Source organism: Chelonoidis abingdonii, chromosome 14 (genome assembly GCF_003597395.2).
Source record: "Chelonoidis abingdonii isolate Lonesome George chromosome 14, CheloAbing_2.0, whole genome shotgun sequence".
Lineage (NCBI taxonomy): Eukaryota > Metazoa > Chordata > Testudines > Testudinidae > Chelonoidis > Chelonoidis abingdonii.
In genome coordinates, this window is record NC_133782.1 from 33,012,962 (window position 1) to 33,032,113 (window position 19,152).

The 19,152-nt window shown below is 45.9% G+C and overlaps 1 protein-coding gene across 9 annotated transcripts in view; it reads right to left on the reverse strand.

The window, feature by feature from the left end:
* CEP250 (centrosomal protein 250) overlaps window positions 1–19,152 on the reverse strand; it is a 138,597-nt gene that overhangs the window by 38,595 nt on the left and 80,850 nt on the right. For all 9 annotated transcript variants that reach the window (XM_075072360.1, XM_075072357.1, XM_075072359.1 and 6 more), the window contains 4 exons: window positions 17,664–17,857; window positions 10,762–10,889; window positions 10,396–10,565; window positions 6,555–6,734 (listed from right to left, as the gene is read on the reverse strand). In XM_075072360.1, the coding sequence (XP_074928461.1) occupies window positions 6,555–6,734; window positions 10,396–10,565; window positions 10,762–10,889; window positions 17,664–17,857 (672 nt within the window). The remainder of the gene's footprint in view (window positions 1–6,554; window positions 6,735–10,395; window positions 10,566–10,761; window positions 10,890–17,663; window positions 17,858–19,152) is intronic.

Genomic DNA, 19,152 nt, shown 5'->3' on the forward strand with positions numbered 1-19,152 from the left:
TTCAAAAGCACCTACACACTCCTAAGTCATATGTCCCATTAACTTTGATTTAGGGGCTTTTGAAAATCCCACCCAGGGTGGTCAACTTTAGGCATCTATGTTTGAAAATTTGGGGAGCAAAGACTAATTAAATTGTTCTGAAAGCTATTTCCAAATCCATGGACCTGTACTATGTGTTATTTCCAATCGAAAAAGAGTGCTGCTTGAGATGAACTGAAGTAGCTAAAGAGGGAGATGAAAGGAGGATTATAAAATTACTAGTACAGGAGTAACTACGCTAAAATTGGTGTTAAACCTCTGAGCATGCCCAGTGTGTGGTAGATGCTTTTCAGAAAACTATGCAGACTGATTGAATTGAAGGCTCATGAGGCTAATAACATGCTTGGCCTGTTCTCCTGATCAACTTGACTCCTGGGAGCTTACTAAATATATGACAGTCTGAAGTTACACAATGGTTCTCTAGGATAGCTCCCTAAGTTGGACACTGTGCAACAGCCCAATCTCCAAGTGACATATCACATACAAATAGGAAAACTGGAGTATACACTGGTCACTTTGCAGTTTCTTTATTTAACCATGAAGCAAGCTCTCAGCACTTGCTCTTTACCCTCCACTGCCAGCATTCCAGCTCCTGATTAACCTTCTGGCTCCATGCCTTAAAAGGAGGCAGATTTCCCCACCCTCAAAGCTGTTCCTGTTTTCTGACATCTTCTATGAGGAGGGTAAGGAACAAATAGATACCTACCTTTCCATAACTGTTCTTCAAAGTGTGTTGCACGTGTCTATGCCACTGTAGGTGATGCCTCATGCACAAATGTCAGAGATTTTTTTCCCCTCAGTGGTACCTGTCAGGGTGGCTTGAGTGCCCTCTGTCACTTTGCGCTACTGTGTGCTGGTCTAAGAGTGTGGAGCTGCCCCCGACTCCCCTCAGTTCCTTCATACTGGTCTGACTCCAATACAGAGTGGAAGGAGGGTGGGTTGTGGAACTGACATGTGCAACACATCTTGAAGAACAACAGTTACAGAAAGGTAGGTAACAATTTCTTCTTCTTTGAGTGATTGCACGTCAGTTCCACTGTAGGTGACACAAACAAACAGCTACAGAGAGAGTTCAAAGTCTATCTGAACAGTGATTGTAAGACCACCCATCTGAAACTGGAATCATCTTTGGACTGATGGGAAATGGAGTAATTAGAAGTGAAGGTGTAGACTGATGACAAAGTCACTGCTTTACAAATGTCAGTAATGGGTACTTGAATCAGGAAAGCTGCAAAAGCTGCTTGTGTGCTGTCCAGCAGAATGTGCCTTTACTCTAGATAGTGAGGTTGTGTTAGTCAGTTGGTAACATAACAGATGGAGGAAGATATCCAGGAGGAAATTCTCTGAGAGGACACTTGACTGCCCTGAACTCTGTCAGCAACTGCCACAAAAAGTTGTGTGCAGGATCTGAATGCTCTAGTATGCTCCAGATAGAAAGCTAGAGCTTTACATCCAATGCTTCTGGTGATAGGGTTTTGGAAAAATGTGGGCAAACAGATAGATTGGTTAATTTGAAAACTAAAGGCTACTTTTGTAAGAAACTTTGGGTGAGGCTGGAGATAAACTTTATCCTTATAAAAAACTGTATGTGGGGTGGGTTCTAATCCCAGATCTCTCAACTCACCAATCCTTCTGTCTGAGGTGATCACTATTAGAAATGCCAACTTCATGGAGAGGCAGAGGAGAGAGCAAGTTGTGAAAGGGTCCCATCAGAATTTCCAGGACTAAACTGAGATCCCAAGGAGGGATGGGATCTTGTACTTGAGAATATAATCTGGCCAAACTCTTCAGGAATCGAGTAACAATGGGGTTGGAGTAAAGGGATCTATTATCCACTCGTACCAAATGCACCCTTCTAGAGCTAATCATCAAATTCTGTTTTAGATCTAGAAGATAGTCCAGCACAAGGTCCAGGGGTGCTTGCCATGGAGATACATCTTCCCCAAGAAACCAAATGGAAAGTGTTCCCACTTAGCTAGGGAAGTGATCCTAGCTGAGGGTTTTCTACTATTTTACAAACACATTCTGAATAGCCTTCAGGCAGGACTTTTCAAAGGGCATCAGCCATGAAGCATCCACGCTGTGAGATAGAGAGCTTGGAGGCTGGAGTGCAATATGCAGCTGTGATCTTGGGAAATTATGTCTGGATCCAATGGGGAGGGACAGACGGGGCTCAGTCGATAGGGTTAGTGGGGCTGAGTACCAGTGTTTGCAGGGCCATGCAGGTGCTATAAGGATGAGATGAGCATGGTCCTGCTTTAATCTGAACACGACTTTGCGAAGCAAAGAAATCTGAAGGAAGATGTACAGAAGGGTATTCTCCTGGGATCGGAGAAAAGCATCTGTCAGTAAGCCTGAGCTGAGATCAAACTGGAACAGGTTCAGAGACGGGCTACTAGGATGATCCGAGAATGGAAAACCTGTCTTATGAAAGGAGACTCAAAAGAGCTTCGCCTGTTTAGCCTAACCAAAAGAGGACTGAGGGGGGATATGATTGCTCTTTATAAATATATCAGAGAGATTAATATTGGAGAGGGAGAGGAATTATTTAAGCATAGTACCAATGCGGACACAAGAACAAATGGATATAAACTGGACACTAGGAAGTTTAGACTTGAAATTAGACAAAGGTTTCTAACCATTAGAGGAGTGAAGTTCTGGAACAGCCTTCCAAGGGGAGTAGTGGGGGCAAAAGACATATCTGGCTTCAAGACTAAGTTTGATAAATTTATGGAGGTGATGGTATGATGGGATAGCCTAATTTTGGCAATTAATTTGGCAACTGATCTTTGATTATCAGCAGGTAAGTATGCCCAGTGGTCTGTGATGGGATGTTAGATGGGTTGGGATCTGAGTTACTACAGAGAATTCTGTCCTGGGTGCTGGATGGTGAGTCTTGCCCACATGCTTAGAGTTTAACTGATCGCCACATTTGGGGTCGGGAAGGAATTTTCCTCCAGGGCAAATTGGCAGAGACCCTAGAGGTTTTTCGCCTTCCTCTGCAGCATGGGGCACAGGTCACTTGCTGTAGGATTCTCTGCAGCTTGAGGTCTTCAAACTACAATTTGAGGACTTCAATAACTCAGACATAGGTTAGAGGTTTGTTATAGAAGTGGATGGGTGAGATTCTGTGGCCTGCTTTGTGCGGGAGGTCAGACTAGATGATCATAATGGTCCCTTCTGACCTTAAAGTCTATGAGTCTATGAGATCCCCTCAGGAACAGAATTGATTGCATTTTCTATTGGTTCTTGTCACATATAGATCCGCTTGGGGAGTCCTCCAGAGTCTGAACATGGACTTAGCCACATCTGAGCATAACGACCAACTTGTGTTGATCGGTGAAGGATCTGCTCAGCTGATCTGCCACTGTGTTTTGTTTTTCCGGAACGTAAACAATTTCAAGGTAAACTGAGTGGGTTATACAGAAGTCCCAAAGGCGAACTGCCTCCTGACAGAGTGGTTTTGACCTCTCTTGTCTGTTTATGAAAAACACGATCGCCAAGTTGACTGTCAGAATCAATAGATTTCCCCCGCTATGTGGGGGAGGAAAGTTAAGCAGAATGTTACAAACCATTAGGAAAAGAATAGATAACAAGACAGAAAATATCATAATGCCTCTATATAAATGTATGGTATGCCAATATCCTGAATACTGCGTGACCCAGTATGGCTGTTCTTATGTTCTTATGTGAGAGGTAGCCCAAACCTGGGGATGGCAGTACCGGGGAAATCATAGGAGGTTTTCCTCTCGATAAGATCAGCTTGAGAGGTTTGGACAGCAGTACTGGGGGTTCTCGGTGTGGTGAGGAATGAGCTCCAGGCACAGGGACTGGCTGGACAGTTTTCACTGCTGGTGAAACCAGTACTGAGAGGCTAAGCAAGTCTCTTGTGGCTGCATATGCCTCTGGAGTGGATGGGAGAGGTATCATTTGTTGACTCCTTAGATGTCTCTCAGGGGACAAACCTGATGGACTTGGCACGGGCTCCGGAGGCAATGAACCCTTCTTAGGAAGTGATGCCTCTCAGGTGGCTCTCTCTGCCACATGCTTAATGGAGTCCCTGCCTCTGTCTCGCCTCGGTACTGATGCAGCAGAAGGAGATGTGGAACCCGAGGAAGGTCTGAGTCTATTCTTTGGCACCAGGGATAGGGGTCAAGGAGTCGGAGATACGTCCAGTGGAGTACGCTGTACTGACACTTAAGTACTCAGAGCACTCTCCCCATGCAATGACTCCAGTGGGAGGGTTGAAGTGCTGCTTCCATAAGCAAGCACTTAAGTCTCAGCGCTCTGTCCTTTTTTGAGCAGGGCTTGAATCCACAACAAATGTGGCATTTGTCACCACTGTGGGATTCTCCCAAACAGTTCAGACAGGTCAGATGGGGGGTCACTGGCGGGGATGGGTTTTGAGCAGGTCCCGCAGGACTTAAACTCCAAGCAAGGCATCCTACTGGTACCAGTACTGAAAGAGAAAAAATGGTCCAAAAAGGATGCAAAACCAGAAACGTATCACTAATTTATCTATAAACTAACTATCCAGCACTAACAACTACTAATTATAACTATATACCACGAGTGAGAGAAGCACTTGAATCAACAAGTCTGGAATTTCTCCAACAGCCTTCACTGACAATAAGAAGGACCTGAAGGGAGTTGGGGGTGGCTCTGCCTTCTTATACCAGCACGTGGCAACAGAGGATATTCAAGCCATCCCAACGTGTACCACTGAGGGAAGAATATCTCCGACATCTGTGCACAAAACACGCACACCCCTACAGTGGAATTGGCACATGCAATCACTCAAAGAAGAACATAACTTCTACCTCCAAACTGGATCCTGCTACCCTTGGACTGGCAGCCCCTGTCAGGCATTGGGAAGATGGCTGCCTTTATCCTATGCTCCATGCGGGATATTCCCTGCCAGGAGCATTACATTAGGGCCAAGAGGCGGTTTTCCAGATGCAGGTTAAGGAGCAGGGACAGTAATGCTGGCACTAGGGTGACCAGACATCCCGATAAAATCGGTACTGTCCCGATATTCAGTTGTTTGCCCCGCGTCCCAACGGATGTATGGTCAGGACGCCATTTGTCCCGATATTTTGGCTTGGGGCACTCTGGCTTTTTTTTTTTATTGCTTGGGCCCTGTCCCCACGTGTCCCGATATTTTGTTCTTGTCATCTGGTCACCCTAGTTGGCACTGGGACATACGAGGGCCTAACCCAGAGTTTAGTGACTTTAATTGGAAGATAAACTGAGAAAAAAACCCTGTTATAATGACAGGAGAATTGGGCGCAGTCTGGTGAAGGAGTTGCCTCATGTTACAATGGCTCATCTAACATCAGGCTCCCTGCTACAGTGAAAGTATGAAAATTGCTCTGTTGACTTCTCCTCCCAGACACCTGAGCTGAACTTTTTCTGCAGACAGCTCATTTCGAGAAGCCAGGAGTTCCCATCCTAGAACAGAATAAAGGTGAGTGAAGTACAAATCCCTCATGCACTATTAATGCATGTAGCAAAGATAAATGAAAGGGCCCCCATATCTGCTCCTTTGGGCGTAAGTAAGGCTATGTTTTAGTCATGGGTATTTTTAGTAAAAGTCATGGACAGATCACAGGCAGTAAATAAAATTTCATGGCCCGTGACCTGTCCATGACTTTTATTATATTCGCCTCACTAAAACTTGGGAGGAGGGGAGAAGGCTTGGGAGGGCGGCCCTGGGGGGGCCAAGGATGCTGGGGGGAATAGCCCGGGGGGGCACCATGGGTGCTGGGGAGTGTGGGGGAGTTGGTGGGGCTGAGGCAGACTTCCTACCTGGCTCCTGGGAAGCAGGGACCCCAGCTCCTTGCTCCACGTGCTGCCTCTGCTCTGCCCCAAGCCCTGGTTCTACAACTCCCATTGGCTGAGAACTGCAGCCAATGGGAGCTGCAGAGGCGCTGCCTATGGGCAGAGGAAGCAGGTGGAGCTACGAGCTGAGGGAGAGGAGTTGCAGTTGCCCTTCCAGGGAGCCCCACCCCCCGTAAACTCCTATTGCTGGGGGTTGGGAGGGGTCAAGATTGCTTCAGCAGCAGCCAGTGTACCTGGCCCAGGGGCTGCCTGAGCTGCTCAGGCGGCCCCCAGGTCAGGCTCACCGGCTACTGCAGAAGTCACGCAGGTCACGGAAAGTCATGGAATCTGTGACTTACGTGGCCTCCGTGACAAACATGGAGCCTCAGGCAGTTCAGGAAAGATTTTCCCCACTCCCTACTCTGCGTTGCACAATTGCCCAGCTGTGGGCATTTCATCTTCCTTTGCAGTATCAACTATCCATCACTGTCAGAATTAGGACACAGACTTTCATGGGTAATCACCTGATCTGGGTTGGTAAATCCTGATTTCCTGTGCTAAAGAGAAGATATTTTATCACCTTCAAGAAGCCTCTTACTTCTGCCTAGACACCTGGGTTATGGGAAACTTCACCAGTCAGGAGGCCAAAGATGTCTGCTGTTTAAATGCAAAAGTTTCCCTCCCAAACCCTTTACCTCTTGCCTGGCATTTTCAGTCCGAGCTTGCTCCTCTTCTTTCTGAGATTGCATAGTAGCAGCCTCCTGCTTCAGCTCCAACAGCTTCTTCTCATAAGCACCTTCTGCCTCTGCTTTCTCTTGGGCTGAGAGCTCCCACATCTCTTTCAGCTCTGCGCGATGCCATTCCTGCTCACTCTTCTAACAATCAGAAAAAGAGCCATTAGGTGCTTCAGACTTAGGCCACCTCCTCATATCACAGCTTGCTGATATGGCACCAGCCAAAGGCCCAGGTCAGAGTTCCCTCCACCAACATGAAGCATCAACAGCATACACGTTACTGGCAGTGCTGGGGACAGGGACAGAAGAAGTTATTTTCCAAGGGGACTCCTAGTGACCTTGGAGGGGAAACAGCACCCCACCTCCCTCCACCTGCTGACCCTCCCTCCTGTGAGGATTCTCTCCCTCTGTTCCTGTAGGATTTTCTGCATCACCATCCCCAGTATTTGCTTCTACTCTTATTTCCTGTAATCGCAGGGCTTAATTCAACATTTTGATTAATGCATACTAAGCGTAAACTGCATAAAGAATGAGGAGACCCGCCCCCATGATTCAGGCTGGGCCAGACAGTGTGGAGCTACTTCATGGCCTCCCTCAGCCAAGTCCAGCAGGAAAGGAGCACAGGTTCCTGCAGCTCTTCTGAGGCTCCTCCTCACTTCTGCATTATTACACCTCTCGGGCAACCCTCTGCAATGTGCCAGAGCCTCAGGTGGCTGTTTCATATCAATCTGTGAGCCTGGGCAGAATTTCAACCCCTGGTTGTCAGGCCTTCTGAACATAGTTGATTGCAGAGCCAGTCCCAGGGTCCTCCTGAACTTGGGGTTGGATGTCGTGCCCCATGGCAGGTCACATAATAGCAGCAGCAGCAGCAGCAGCAGCAGGGAAGATTCTGAGAAAGGAGCCTTTGCACACCTGCAGGAGCCACTTTCAACCACTGTTGCCTGGCCCCTGCAAGGAGTTGAGGAGGAAGGGTACTCACGCCTACCACCACCAGCCACTGTCACAAGCTATGTGCTCTCTATGCCTCCTCGACCAGAGGAGTGACTTGATCAGGCAACCCCAACTAGCCACTGTATGCAGCATGTTACCAGTAGCAAACCATAAAGCAACAGTAGCCACAAACAGCGTGCATGAAATCCCTCTTCACATACACCAATTGCTGACTAATTTCAGGTAACTGAGCTACTGGGAAAAGTCATCATCTGTTTGTGGGTGCAGGGGCTGTGTAAAGAGTTTTATGTGTCTAGTTCATCCTGCCCTACTGTGCCTGGGTGTCAACACTGAGCAATTTCTCCTTCCATTTCCCAGTCTTAATCCCACACAGCATTGCTCCTCCAGCACCGGATAAATAAACAGCAATACAAAAAATACCGTATTTGATCACATGACAAGTAACATTAGGACAGGGTTAAAGTGAGATGGTAAACTCCCTCCAAGGCACTGAGATACAGCTTTACTTACATCTCCCCTGTGTGTCACTGGATTGGTTATTTCTACCAAATTCACAGTTGTGAAAAATGCATCACGGTCGTGAAAATCTGGTCTTTTGTGTACTACTACCCTATGCTATACAGATTTCACAGGGGAGACCAGCATTTCTCAAACTGGGGGTCCCAACCCAAAAGGAGGTTGCAGGGCGGGGGTTACAAGATTATCGTAGTGGGATCGTGGCGTTGCCACCCTTACTTCTGCACTGCTTTCAGAGCTGGGTGTCTGGAAAGCAGTGGCTGCTGGCCAGGTGCCCAGCTCTGAAGGCAGCACTGTCAGCAGCAGCACAGAAGTAAGGGTGGCAACGGGCGGACCGACAGTGGTGGCTGCTGGCCGAGGGCCCAGCTCTGAAGGCAGCAGCACAGAAGTAAGGGTGACAATACCATACCATCTTTATTTCTATGCTGCTGCTGGCAGTGGCGCTGTCTTCAGAGCTGGGCTCCCGGCCAGCAGATACTGCTCTCCAGCCACCCAACTCTGAAGGCAGTGTTGTGACCAGCAGCAGCGCAGAAGTAAGGGTGGCAATACCACGACCCCCCTACAATAACCTTGCAATTTCCCCACTACCCCCTTTTGGGTCAGGACCCCTACCGTTACAACACTGTGAAATTTCAGATTTAAATATCTGAAATCATGAAATTTATGATTTTTAAAATCCTATAACCATGAAATTGGCCAAAATGGACTGTGAATTTGGTAGATCCCTAGTTATTTCCTCTCTCTGATCAGGTCTGTACGGCAGAGTTAACTCGGGGGATCAGTACCCGGGTTGGTCTAATTCAGGTGTGAGCAGTCACACTGCAGAGCCATATGAGAGTTGCTGTGTCTACAGTGGATGGATTCACCTATGTGAGATGCTAAGACTTCTGGCGGTACATCCTATGGTTCTCTGTGCTGCACCAAACTGAGCTGCTCTAATTCTTTCCCAGTGAATTGTGGGAAAATCCCACAATCCTGGGCACACTGGGAGAATTGTGGGAAGGCGCTGGAGGACTATCTGCACTTGAGAGGTTTAGCCTGTGTCCTCACTGTAAAATAGGTATGTTACCAACCTGGGTCAAAGTGACACCCGGGCTTAAGCCTACAACCCAGAATGGATCAGCTAGACCAGGCAGAAAGCACTATCAAGCTTGGGTGAGAGGTCTGAGTTTTCAGCTGGGAGGTGGGTTAGGGACCATATGTGAGTAAGAGCCCGAGTTAAATCAGCAATTCAGCACTTTGTCAGAACTTCATGCCTTTGTTTCCTGTTGCCCCCAATCTAATCTCTTCAGGTCCCACTGAAGCTCAGCTTTGACACCATTGTGTTTCTTCCGTTCCACTGTGGTATTGTCTGCAAATTGTTCACAATTATATTCCCCTTGAACACCCAACAAAGAATGAGGCTTGATAACAAACTTCACCTCCAGGGCAACAGCCCAAACAAGCAAAGGCATGAGAGGAAGCTCTACTTGAAGAGCAACACATACTGAGAGACTGTGTTGTTTGACTTGATTGCCTCTATGATGCAAGCAGCCCCAATATCCACTTGGAGAAGCTATATGGACCAGCACAGGTCTGCAGACCAAATTTTAGGAACACCATCATACCCAGCTGTACACGCAGCCATGACTGACAGACCCATATTAAACAGCAACTTTAATTTAGAGCTGTCAAATTATTCATAACATTTATTCCATGAACATCACCCTCTTCTGCTTGAAGAGCATCTGCAAACAAGTTAAAGTTTTCCCAGATTTGTTCATTGTTTCATAAACGTTGTGTGCATACACATCACAGTCTATGGATTGCTTAAAAATGGTCCACTGCAAATATCTGCTGTACAGGATATACTTCTATTTTTCCTCTATAGAATAGATTATGTAACAAAGGATTTTCAAAATTGTCTGAGGGATCTGGATGCCCAATTCCTATTAGAAATTAACAGGCATTGAGATTCTCATTCTTACTGTACTTAGTAGTCTTCTATTTTTTGTTATCCCCACAGTCATGATCACAAAGTAATTGTATGAACATAGCCATGTTCTGGCAGCAAGTCTGTACATGAAGCACATGCACCTCAAAGAGACCAAACAAAGCTTTAGAGTTTTGGAACGTCCTAGCTGTCTTGCAGTGGAATGGAATCCAGCATACAAGGTGTTGTTAGTAAATCATACAAGGCTGCAGTGACAAACATTGTACAGGGAGGGTCAGTACAGTGTCTGAGGAGAGCAATAAACATTAATGAAAACATTAAAATGGGCCCAGGGGATGGCCTGGTCTTAACCATTCAAATCCACTGCCTTTGCCCTTTGACAATGGCCATCCTACCACCTACCAGCTCTTGCAGGAGCTTGTTCATTTCCTCCTCGTACACAGCTTGACGAAGGCTAAGGGTATCTTGATATTGCTGCTCTGTCCGTGAGAGCTGCTGAGCCATATCCTCCCGCTCCCGCTCCATTCTGGATCTCTCTGTTTCCAGCTCACAACGAAGGCACTTCACTTCTCCTGCACAAGAGGAGACATGGCAAGAGTGTGAACCCCTCTCCCTTCCTTGAGCTATTAAGGGCTCAGCTGCACCATGCCAGAGCCTTCTCTGTCCCAGACAGGGAAAGAGCCATGTCCATCTCTCACTCCCCAGAGGTCCCTCTGCCCCATCCACAGAAGGGGAATCTCCGGTGGGCTGTGCTTCTCAGCCTCTTACCTTGTATCACCTCTTTGGCCTGGGTGACTGTTTGAACCTTGATTTCCAACTGACCCCTAGTGAACTCCCACTGAGACACCTGCTGCTGAGCCTCAAACAGGCTGGATTCTAAGATCTCCTTTGCTGATCTGCAAGATATAAATACAGAGCAATAATGAATCTCTTGCACTTGCAGTGTAGCTGTAGTCATGTCAGTCCCCAGATATTAGAGAGACACAGTGGATGAGATAATATCTTTTACTGGACTAACTTCCGTTGATGAGAGAGACAAGCTTTTGAACTTACACTGAGCTATTCTTCAGGTCTTGGATTCTGTACACAGAGTGTCACAGCTATATATATGGTGGAACACATTGTTTATCATAAATAGTTAACACATATTTCAAGGGATCATTCCAGGTAAACTGAAGTTAATGGGCCACTTCCATGCAGTCCATTTCCATGCTGATGACACCACTCCCAGCACTCAATCATCTCCCGGCACAGTGGAGATGATCAGGTGCCTCTCTGCTTGTTTATATAGTAATTGCCAAAGTGTTGTCTATCAGGACCTACTCTGTGGCATTTTGGAGGACTGGTGGGAATGCTATCTAAGCCAGTCTGATGGCTCTCGGTTCAAAAACGTTTGTGTGGTGCTTGAAATCATCCTGGGACCACAAGCCTAGCATTTACAGGTGGTGTAAGTGGGCCCCCACCTTGTCCCTGACAAATCTGTGACCAGTGTCATCATCATGGAGGGAGCCACTGATGACTTCAGTGCCAGGATTGGTACTAGTGCCAATGCTGATGCTAGTGCCAGGTCAGCTTTTGGTGCCTCTTTTTCTGCAGAAATCTTCAGAGTTGTCTGCCTGCTAGATGGATTGCTGGAAGATGTGGGTTTGGCCATCAAAGGGGTCTTCAGGCTTGGCTTTTCTGGATCAGATGCCACTCTCATAGATTGCTTCAGAAGATGGAGTTTCAGCCTTGTACCCCTTGACTTGCTAGTTCTTGCAGAGAAGAGGCAGACAGAGCACTGGCTTGGGACATGAGACTATCTCAAGCAGAATAGGCATCTGCAGGGCCCATCTTTCAGAGGAATTAGCTCATTGCAGGGCAGACAAGGCTTAAAGCCTGTGGGTTTTGAATTTCCCATTCTAAGAGCCTATGCAGGGGGCCCTTGTATGGGGGGGCCTGGACACCAGGGTCTGCAGGCAGCTTTTGGTTCAACAAGTGCTAGAACAGACTAGGGAACAAAAATAAATAATGAAGATGGTTCTGAGGAATCTAAGAAGATTTGTAGGACTTTTTTTTTTTTGAGAAATTTAGCTGGAGATAAAGTCCATGGGTCTGATATCTGCTAAGTTCTGTCTCACTGCCAGAAGCAGTAAGAGGGAACTGTGGGAGGGTTGTGGACACCCTGGCTTTTATAGCCTCATAAAGCAGCATGCGGCAGTACAGGATGCATGTATAGCCTCTAACTGACAATGCTCTTCAAAAAAATCTGGTTCCGTGCACAAGGGCACAGCGCCTCTAGTGTGGGGTCCACACTGACACTGTCATAACTATGAAGGGAAGGGTAACAGCCCTCCTGTGTACAATACTATAAAATCCCTCATGGCCAGAGACACCAAAATCCTTTTACCTGTAAAGGGTTAAGAAGCTCAGGTGACCTGGCTGACACCTGACCCAAAGGACCAATAAGAGGACAAGATACTTTCAAATCTTGGTGGGGGGAAGACTTGTATTTGTGTGCTCTTTGATTTGGGGGTTGTTCGCTCTTGGGACTAAGAGGGACCAGACATCAATCCATGCTCTCCAAATCTTTCTGAACCAGTTTCTCATATTTCAAACTTGTAAGTAACAGCCAGGCAAGGCGTGTTAGGTTTATCTTTGTTTTCTCAACTTGTAAATGTTCCTTTTTGCGAAGAGGATTTACCTCTGTTTGCTGTAACTGTGAATCTTAGGCTAGAGGGGGTTCCTCTGGGCTCTTTGAATCTGATTACCCTGTAAAGTTATTTTCCATCCTGATTTTACAAAGATGATTTTTTACCTTTCTTTCTTTAATTAAAAGCCTTCTTTTTTAAGAACCTGATTGATTTTTCCTTGTTTTAAGATCCAAGGGGGTGATCTGGACTCACCAGGAATTTGGTGGGGGGGGAAAAGGAGGGGGAATGGTTAATTTCTCCTTGTTTTAAGATCCAAGGGTTTGGATCGGTGTTCACCAGGGAACTGATGGAGGAGTCTTTCAAGGCTGCCCAGGGAAGGGTTATAGTACTTGAGAGGGAGATATTCTGGGGGGAGGTAGACAGAGTTTCCCAAATAACTCTTAAATGATTTGGGTGGTGGCAGCAAAACCAGATCTAAGCTGGTAATTAAGCTTAGGGGTTCTCATGCAGGTCTCCATATCTGTACCTTAGATTTCAGAGTGGGGAAGGAACCTTGACAGATGCATACACAAAGAACAGCTCTGAGTATCAAAAGCTGTAAAGAGACCGTAGTCAATATCAGAGAACTGCTCTGGACGGATAACTGCTGTTACCCAGAATACAAGAATTTCTGTGTACTGATATATGATGGATGTGTGAAAGTATATGTCTTTGACGTCAAAGGCCACAAATCAATCTCCTGGACTTAGGGAAGAAATCACAGAAGTCAAAATCACCATACAAAATTTGAACTTTCTGATGTACTTGCTTAGTTTTTGAAGTCAAAGGCATCACCAATATAAGCTGGCCATTTCTGGAAGCCTCTAAAAATCACCTAGAGGGGATGAAGAACTATTTCTAACCACTTCACAAGAGAGGCAGAAGAGGAACAGCTTGTTCTCTAGGTCCAGTAATTATCTCTTGTTTTTCTACAAGATAAACTCTAGGGATTATTTTGGGGAAGTTCTATGACCTTTGTTACACAGGAAGTTGGACTAGATGTGTGAAATTCTATACCTTGGGCGAGCACCTTGTATCCCCCATATTCTTTACTTATAAATAATTGTGACATTGCTATAAATCAGACCATGTGAGGTATCAGGAGAAAGATTATGAACTGCTGAAAGTCATTGTTCTATCTAAATATATATATCATTGGCACATATGAAGTTATGAGATTGTGGTGTATGGTTGTCACTAAAACATGCTATAAGTTGGGGAATTGGCCAGATGTTAGCTCCCTAGAGACTCTGAGACAACAGCAAGGAAAGTAACCAATGTGCGGGCAGGTGTCGAACAACCATCAACCACCACTGTCCAGCAAGGGAGCTACAATGCAATGACTCACCTGCATGAGGCCACACCAAGGGGAATTGTTCAACCTTGCCTGGGGACGCAGCAGTGCCCACCAGATATGCCTGGTCTTGTGTTCTCCAAGCACATGGGACTAAAGGTCTAAAACAGAACAGAGTGGCCCCATACTTGGCCTTTCTCCTTCCTCCACCTAAGCTGCAAGCAACAAGGACACTCAGAAGACTGAAGACTCCAACAGAGGAGACTGGCCCAGATTTCTAGGGGAAAACCTATGTACTATGAACTGCAATTTCCAGTGGGGTGATATCTTAATCTAGATGTTGCCCAGTCTAATAGGGTTGAGAGTTTAGATTGCGTGCTTTTATTTTATTTTTCTTGGTAGCTAACTCTGACTTTTTACCTCTCACTTAAAATCTATCTTTTGTAGTCAATACATTTATTTAACTGTTTACCTTTACCAATGAGCTTGCCTGAAGTGTTTGGTAAATCTGCTCAGGTTTACAAAGGCTGGTGTATATCCACTTTCCATTGATGAAGTGGTGAACCAATTAATACATTTGCATTGCTCAAGAAAGGGTCTCAAGCAGTGCAAGATGGTATATTCCTGAGGTACAAGGCTGGGAGCTGGGGGGATTTGGCTGGTGCCTTTCTCTGTGTGATTCACGAGTGGCTCAGGAAGCATTCATGCAATCATGCTGGGTGTGGGGCTCCACATGCCATTGTGTTGAGTGATAACAGCGCCTGGAGGGGTTTGCTACATGTCACTTGCAAAGCATTGTGAGAGACAGGCCAGGCTGGAGAGTTAAGGGGGCGCAATGGTCCTACCATCCCAGTCTGCACCCTGAAGATCCTATCACAAGATGATCACAATGGTCCCATCTGGCCCTAGAATCTATGATTCTCCTGTTCCTCTTCATAAAATCATAGAAGATTATGCTTGGAAGAGACCTCAGGAGGTCATCTAGTCCAACCCTCTGCTCAAAGCAGGACCAACCCCAACTAAATCATCCCAGCCAGGCCATTCCACCCCAGTCAAGCTGGGCCTTAAAAACACCACCTTCCTAGGTAACTCATTCCAATGCTTCACCACCCTCTCACTGAAATAGTTTTTCCTAATATCCAACCTAAACCTCCCCCACTGCAACTTGAGACCTTTGTTCCTTGTTCTGTCATCTGCTACCACTGAGAACCACCTAGCTTCATTTTCTTTGGAACCCCCCTTCAGGTAGTTGGAGGCTGCTATCAAATCCCTTCTCACTCTTCTTTTCTGCAGACTAAATAACCCCAGTTCCCTCAGCCTCTCCTCCTAAGTCATGTGCCCCAGCCCCCTAATAATTTTTGTTGCCCTTCACTGGATTCTCTCCAATGTGTCCATATCCTTTCTGTAGTGGGGGGCCCAAAATGGGATGCAATACTCCTTTTCCTCACATCGGAACATAGGGCTGGAAGGGACCTCCTGAGTTATCGAGTCCAGTCCCCTATTATTGAAGGCAACTACAACACCTAATCTCAGCCAGGAATGTATCAAGAACTATGTTAAAATTAACTGGGTTTCTTGCCCCCGGAACTCCTATTGAAAGACTGCTCTAGAACCTCATTCCTCTGATGGCTAGAAACCTTCTTTTAATTTCTAGCCTAAATCTATTTATGGCCAGTTTATACCCATTTCTTCTTGTGCCAACATTGTCCTTTAGTTTAAACTGTTCCTCTCTCTCCCTGGGAGAGAGAGGAACTGTTTAAACTAAAGGACAATGTTGGCACAAGAAGTACATAGGTTTTCATAGTACATAGGTTTTCCCCTAGAAATCTGGGCCAGTCTCCTCTGTTGGAGTCTTCAGTCTTCTGAGTGTCCTTGTTTACTCCCTAATTTATTTATAGAGAACAATCAGATCCCCTTTCAGCCTTCACTTTCCTAGGCTAAACAAACCAAGCCCTTTGTCTCCTCTCATAAGATAGGCTCTTCATTCTCTGAATTATTCTGGTAGCCCAGATACTTAAGAAGAACCATACTCTTCCATGGCATCATGGCAACTAACAGTAAGCTCTCTCTGGACCAGAGGATCATTCAGATATTTGATCCTGATGCAGAAGCAAAAATAGTGTAATATTTTTGGGATATAATCATATATGTTGTGACACATATATACACATATATAGGAATACATTGTAATACGTTATAGGCCAGTGGGCCTAGTGTGTGTGAAGTATGCTTGAGATGAGTATGTGGGTTGCGTGCTGGCAACCGAAGCAAGGATTTAAGGCTGCGAATGGTCACGGACAGTTCTGTGCAAAACAACTTGTTGTGTCCATGGGAAAGATAAAGAATCAGCAGGAAAAGAAATAACATTAGTAGTGTTGTCACAGCAATGTATTCGCTACAGCTGTGGAGCTGTGGACAAAAATTGAGGGAAATGAAATGCCTTAGACTTTGGTGGCCTGCCCAGGACTGTTTTCTTGGAAAAGGTAAAGGACAGATGACGAAATGGAATGGACTATAAATGGTTGTCTATGATATCTGCAATTTGGAGTCAGACATCGATCCAGAGCCCTAATTTTGAAGAGGTGTGAAACGCTGGCTCCCCAGACCTTATGACTGGAAGCGGACCTCAACTGGCCATCGGGACTTTGTTCTAATGGTCAGACTCTGATGCAGTATGAAATGGGTATGAATGTGGAGTGAGTGGGGTTTATATTGTAATCAATAAAAGTATTTAGAGTATTATATACCAACACTGTGTCCGCCATCAGCCTGCTCCCCCATCCAACAGGGAGACCTCTATGAGGACCAAACAATTTCTCCTTGATGCCTGTTCCTACAGGTCAGCAAGGCTCAGGAGTAAAGGATCCATAAAACAGGGAAGGATTAGAAATCAAAAGAGGCCGCAGAGGACCAAGGGAAAATGGAATCTCTGTCTGTGGCACATTCCTACGACCCACCATCATTCCCAACATAAGCAAACATAGAAATGGATCCCTGAAGGTTTCTGGGTTCCCAGCACCTTCAGAATAAGTCTCTAGCTCCATCTAAGTTGGATGTGGGACTGACCCTGACTGTCCTCAGGTCAAAGCCTTAGATCCAGAAGTGCCCTCTCCAAAATCTGTGGAGTTGTAATCAGGGAATGGTGTCTGCTCAATCAACAGAAGAGTGCAGCCTGCAGAAAACTCAGCCTCTGAAGCCTCAGACTCCACTCCACAATCCCGATGAGCACTTGGATCCAAGCAAACAGCTCGTGCCAAAGAGGATGGCCCAGGGACAGCTCACTCTGTCAGAGCTGAGGAACCAAATATAGAAGAATTATGTTGGATTGTTTTGGAGTTTACCCAGTACTATGTTGCAGGAAAGGGACATGGGCAGATACTTCTGCTTCAGTTTATTAAGCTTGTACCAAAAATAAATCCTCACTGGGACTTCGGGTTTTCTCTTGTGACTCCTGTTGAGCTGCTGTCCGGCTGAGCAAACCCTGGCCCTGGCACATGGATATTAAAATGGCCCTACCTCTCAGAGATGGTGAGGCTGTTCGCAAAACATATAGTGATCCTCAGATGGAAAGCACTCTCTCAGGGCACGTCTTCACTATGGAGGTAAGTCGACCTATGCTATTCCAGCTACTCAGTGCTAAGTGACAATTAGATCCAACAAATATATCTGTGTGCTGCACAAGGCCCTCACCTCCCCAACCTCACCTGAGCTCTGCCAGCTGCTCTGAAAGGCCACGTCTGTCCCGCTCCACAGCCCCTAGTCGCACCTCCAGTGCTGCCTTCTCACGAACCAGGGCTTCCTTTTCTCTGGATACTTTAGCCAATGCATCTCCACGGCGACTTGACTCCAGACGTGTTTTCTCCAAGTCAGTGCTGGATGACTCCTCCTGGCGACACATCTGGAAATGGGGGGAAAGAAGGAAATGAGCTCCTACGACTAGCCAAGGCACTCTCCAGAACTCATCAGCTTCACTCTTCAGCTAGCCAGAGGAGAGGGCTGAAGGATTGAGATAATTTCCCTTCATGGTGTCACTGTGCACTGATGTACTAGGAGACAACCAGGCCTGAAAATGACAATTTGGAAATGATGTCTATGTCCATATTGGGTTGCTTGGGATAGTACTATAGCTCTGGTCCCTGGGCGCATGAGGCCCCAGTAATGAGTGAGTGTTGTGGGAATATGAAATCAATCAGTGCTATGCTCAGCTGATGCGGCAACTCATGGTATCGGACGCCATCAGGTAGTCGGGGGACATCTATTTAGAACATATCACCAGACATCGGCAATACAGGAGAGGTGAGCTGGAGTGCCATTGAGAAGTGAAGTCAGGAAAGTAACTGAAATACTTCTGTGATGGATTGTATTTACTGAGGGACAACCTAGCCTAAATTCTCAATTACTGAGGGACAATCTACACTCATTGCTATATTTGCTTTCCATAATCTACTCTTAGTATAACCTCTTATAAGTGATGTGCCCAAATATTTGGATGCTAATACTTTTAACTGTATCGAATTTATTAACCCTAATTTGAGGTACTGCAGATTATGTATTATAAGTATTTCATGACTTTTAAACCAGACTTTATACTTTTGGATAATTTAAGCATTCTACCCAGAAGTACAGACACTCTTTCCTTAATCTGTGTATTAGACAATTTTAACATTTAGCTCCAGCTACCAACACATATGGCTAAGGCTGCTGAAGTGTTTCCATGCAAAGATCCTGTATTAAACTTTCTAAAGCTTTCACCTTTCAAGCTGAAATCTTTTGAGAGTCCTGGTCAAAGTATGCCTGAAGGTAACTTTTTTAAAAGTTTGAGCAAAGACAGTTTAGGGGGTGTTTGTCCGTTTGTTAATTTCTCTCTTCTTTTCTTCCTCAGGGCTTGAGGAAGGGCTCCCACTTAATCAAAGTTGTGTTACCTCCTTTCCTAAAAGTTTATTAGTTAATTTTGAAAACAGGTACATCTGATACTCCATTTCCACCTGCAACCAGGCATGATGGCTCTTTAAGGCAGGCTTTCACTTGGCCAGATATGTCAACGTAGTGGAAGGCTTCCTACTACCCAAGGGTACGTCTACACTACGGGATTATTCCGATTTTACATAAACCGGTTTTGTAAAACAGATTGTATAAAGTTGAGTGCATGCGGCCACACTAAGCACATTAATTCGGCGGTGTGTGTCCATGGTC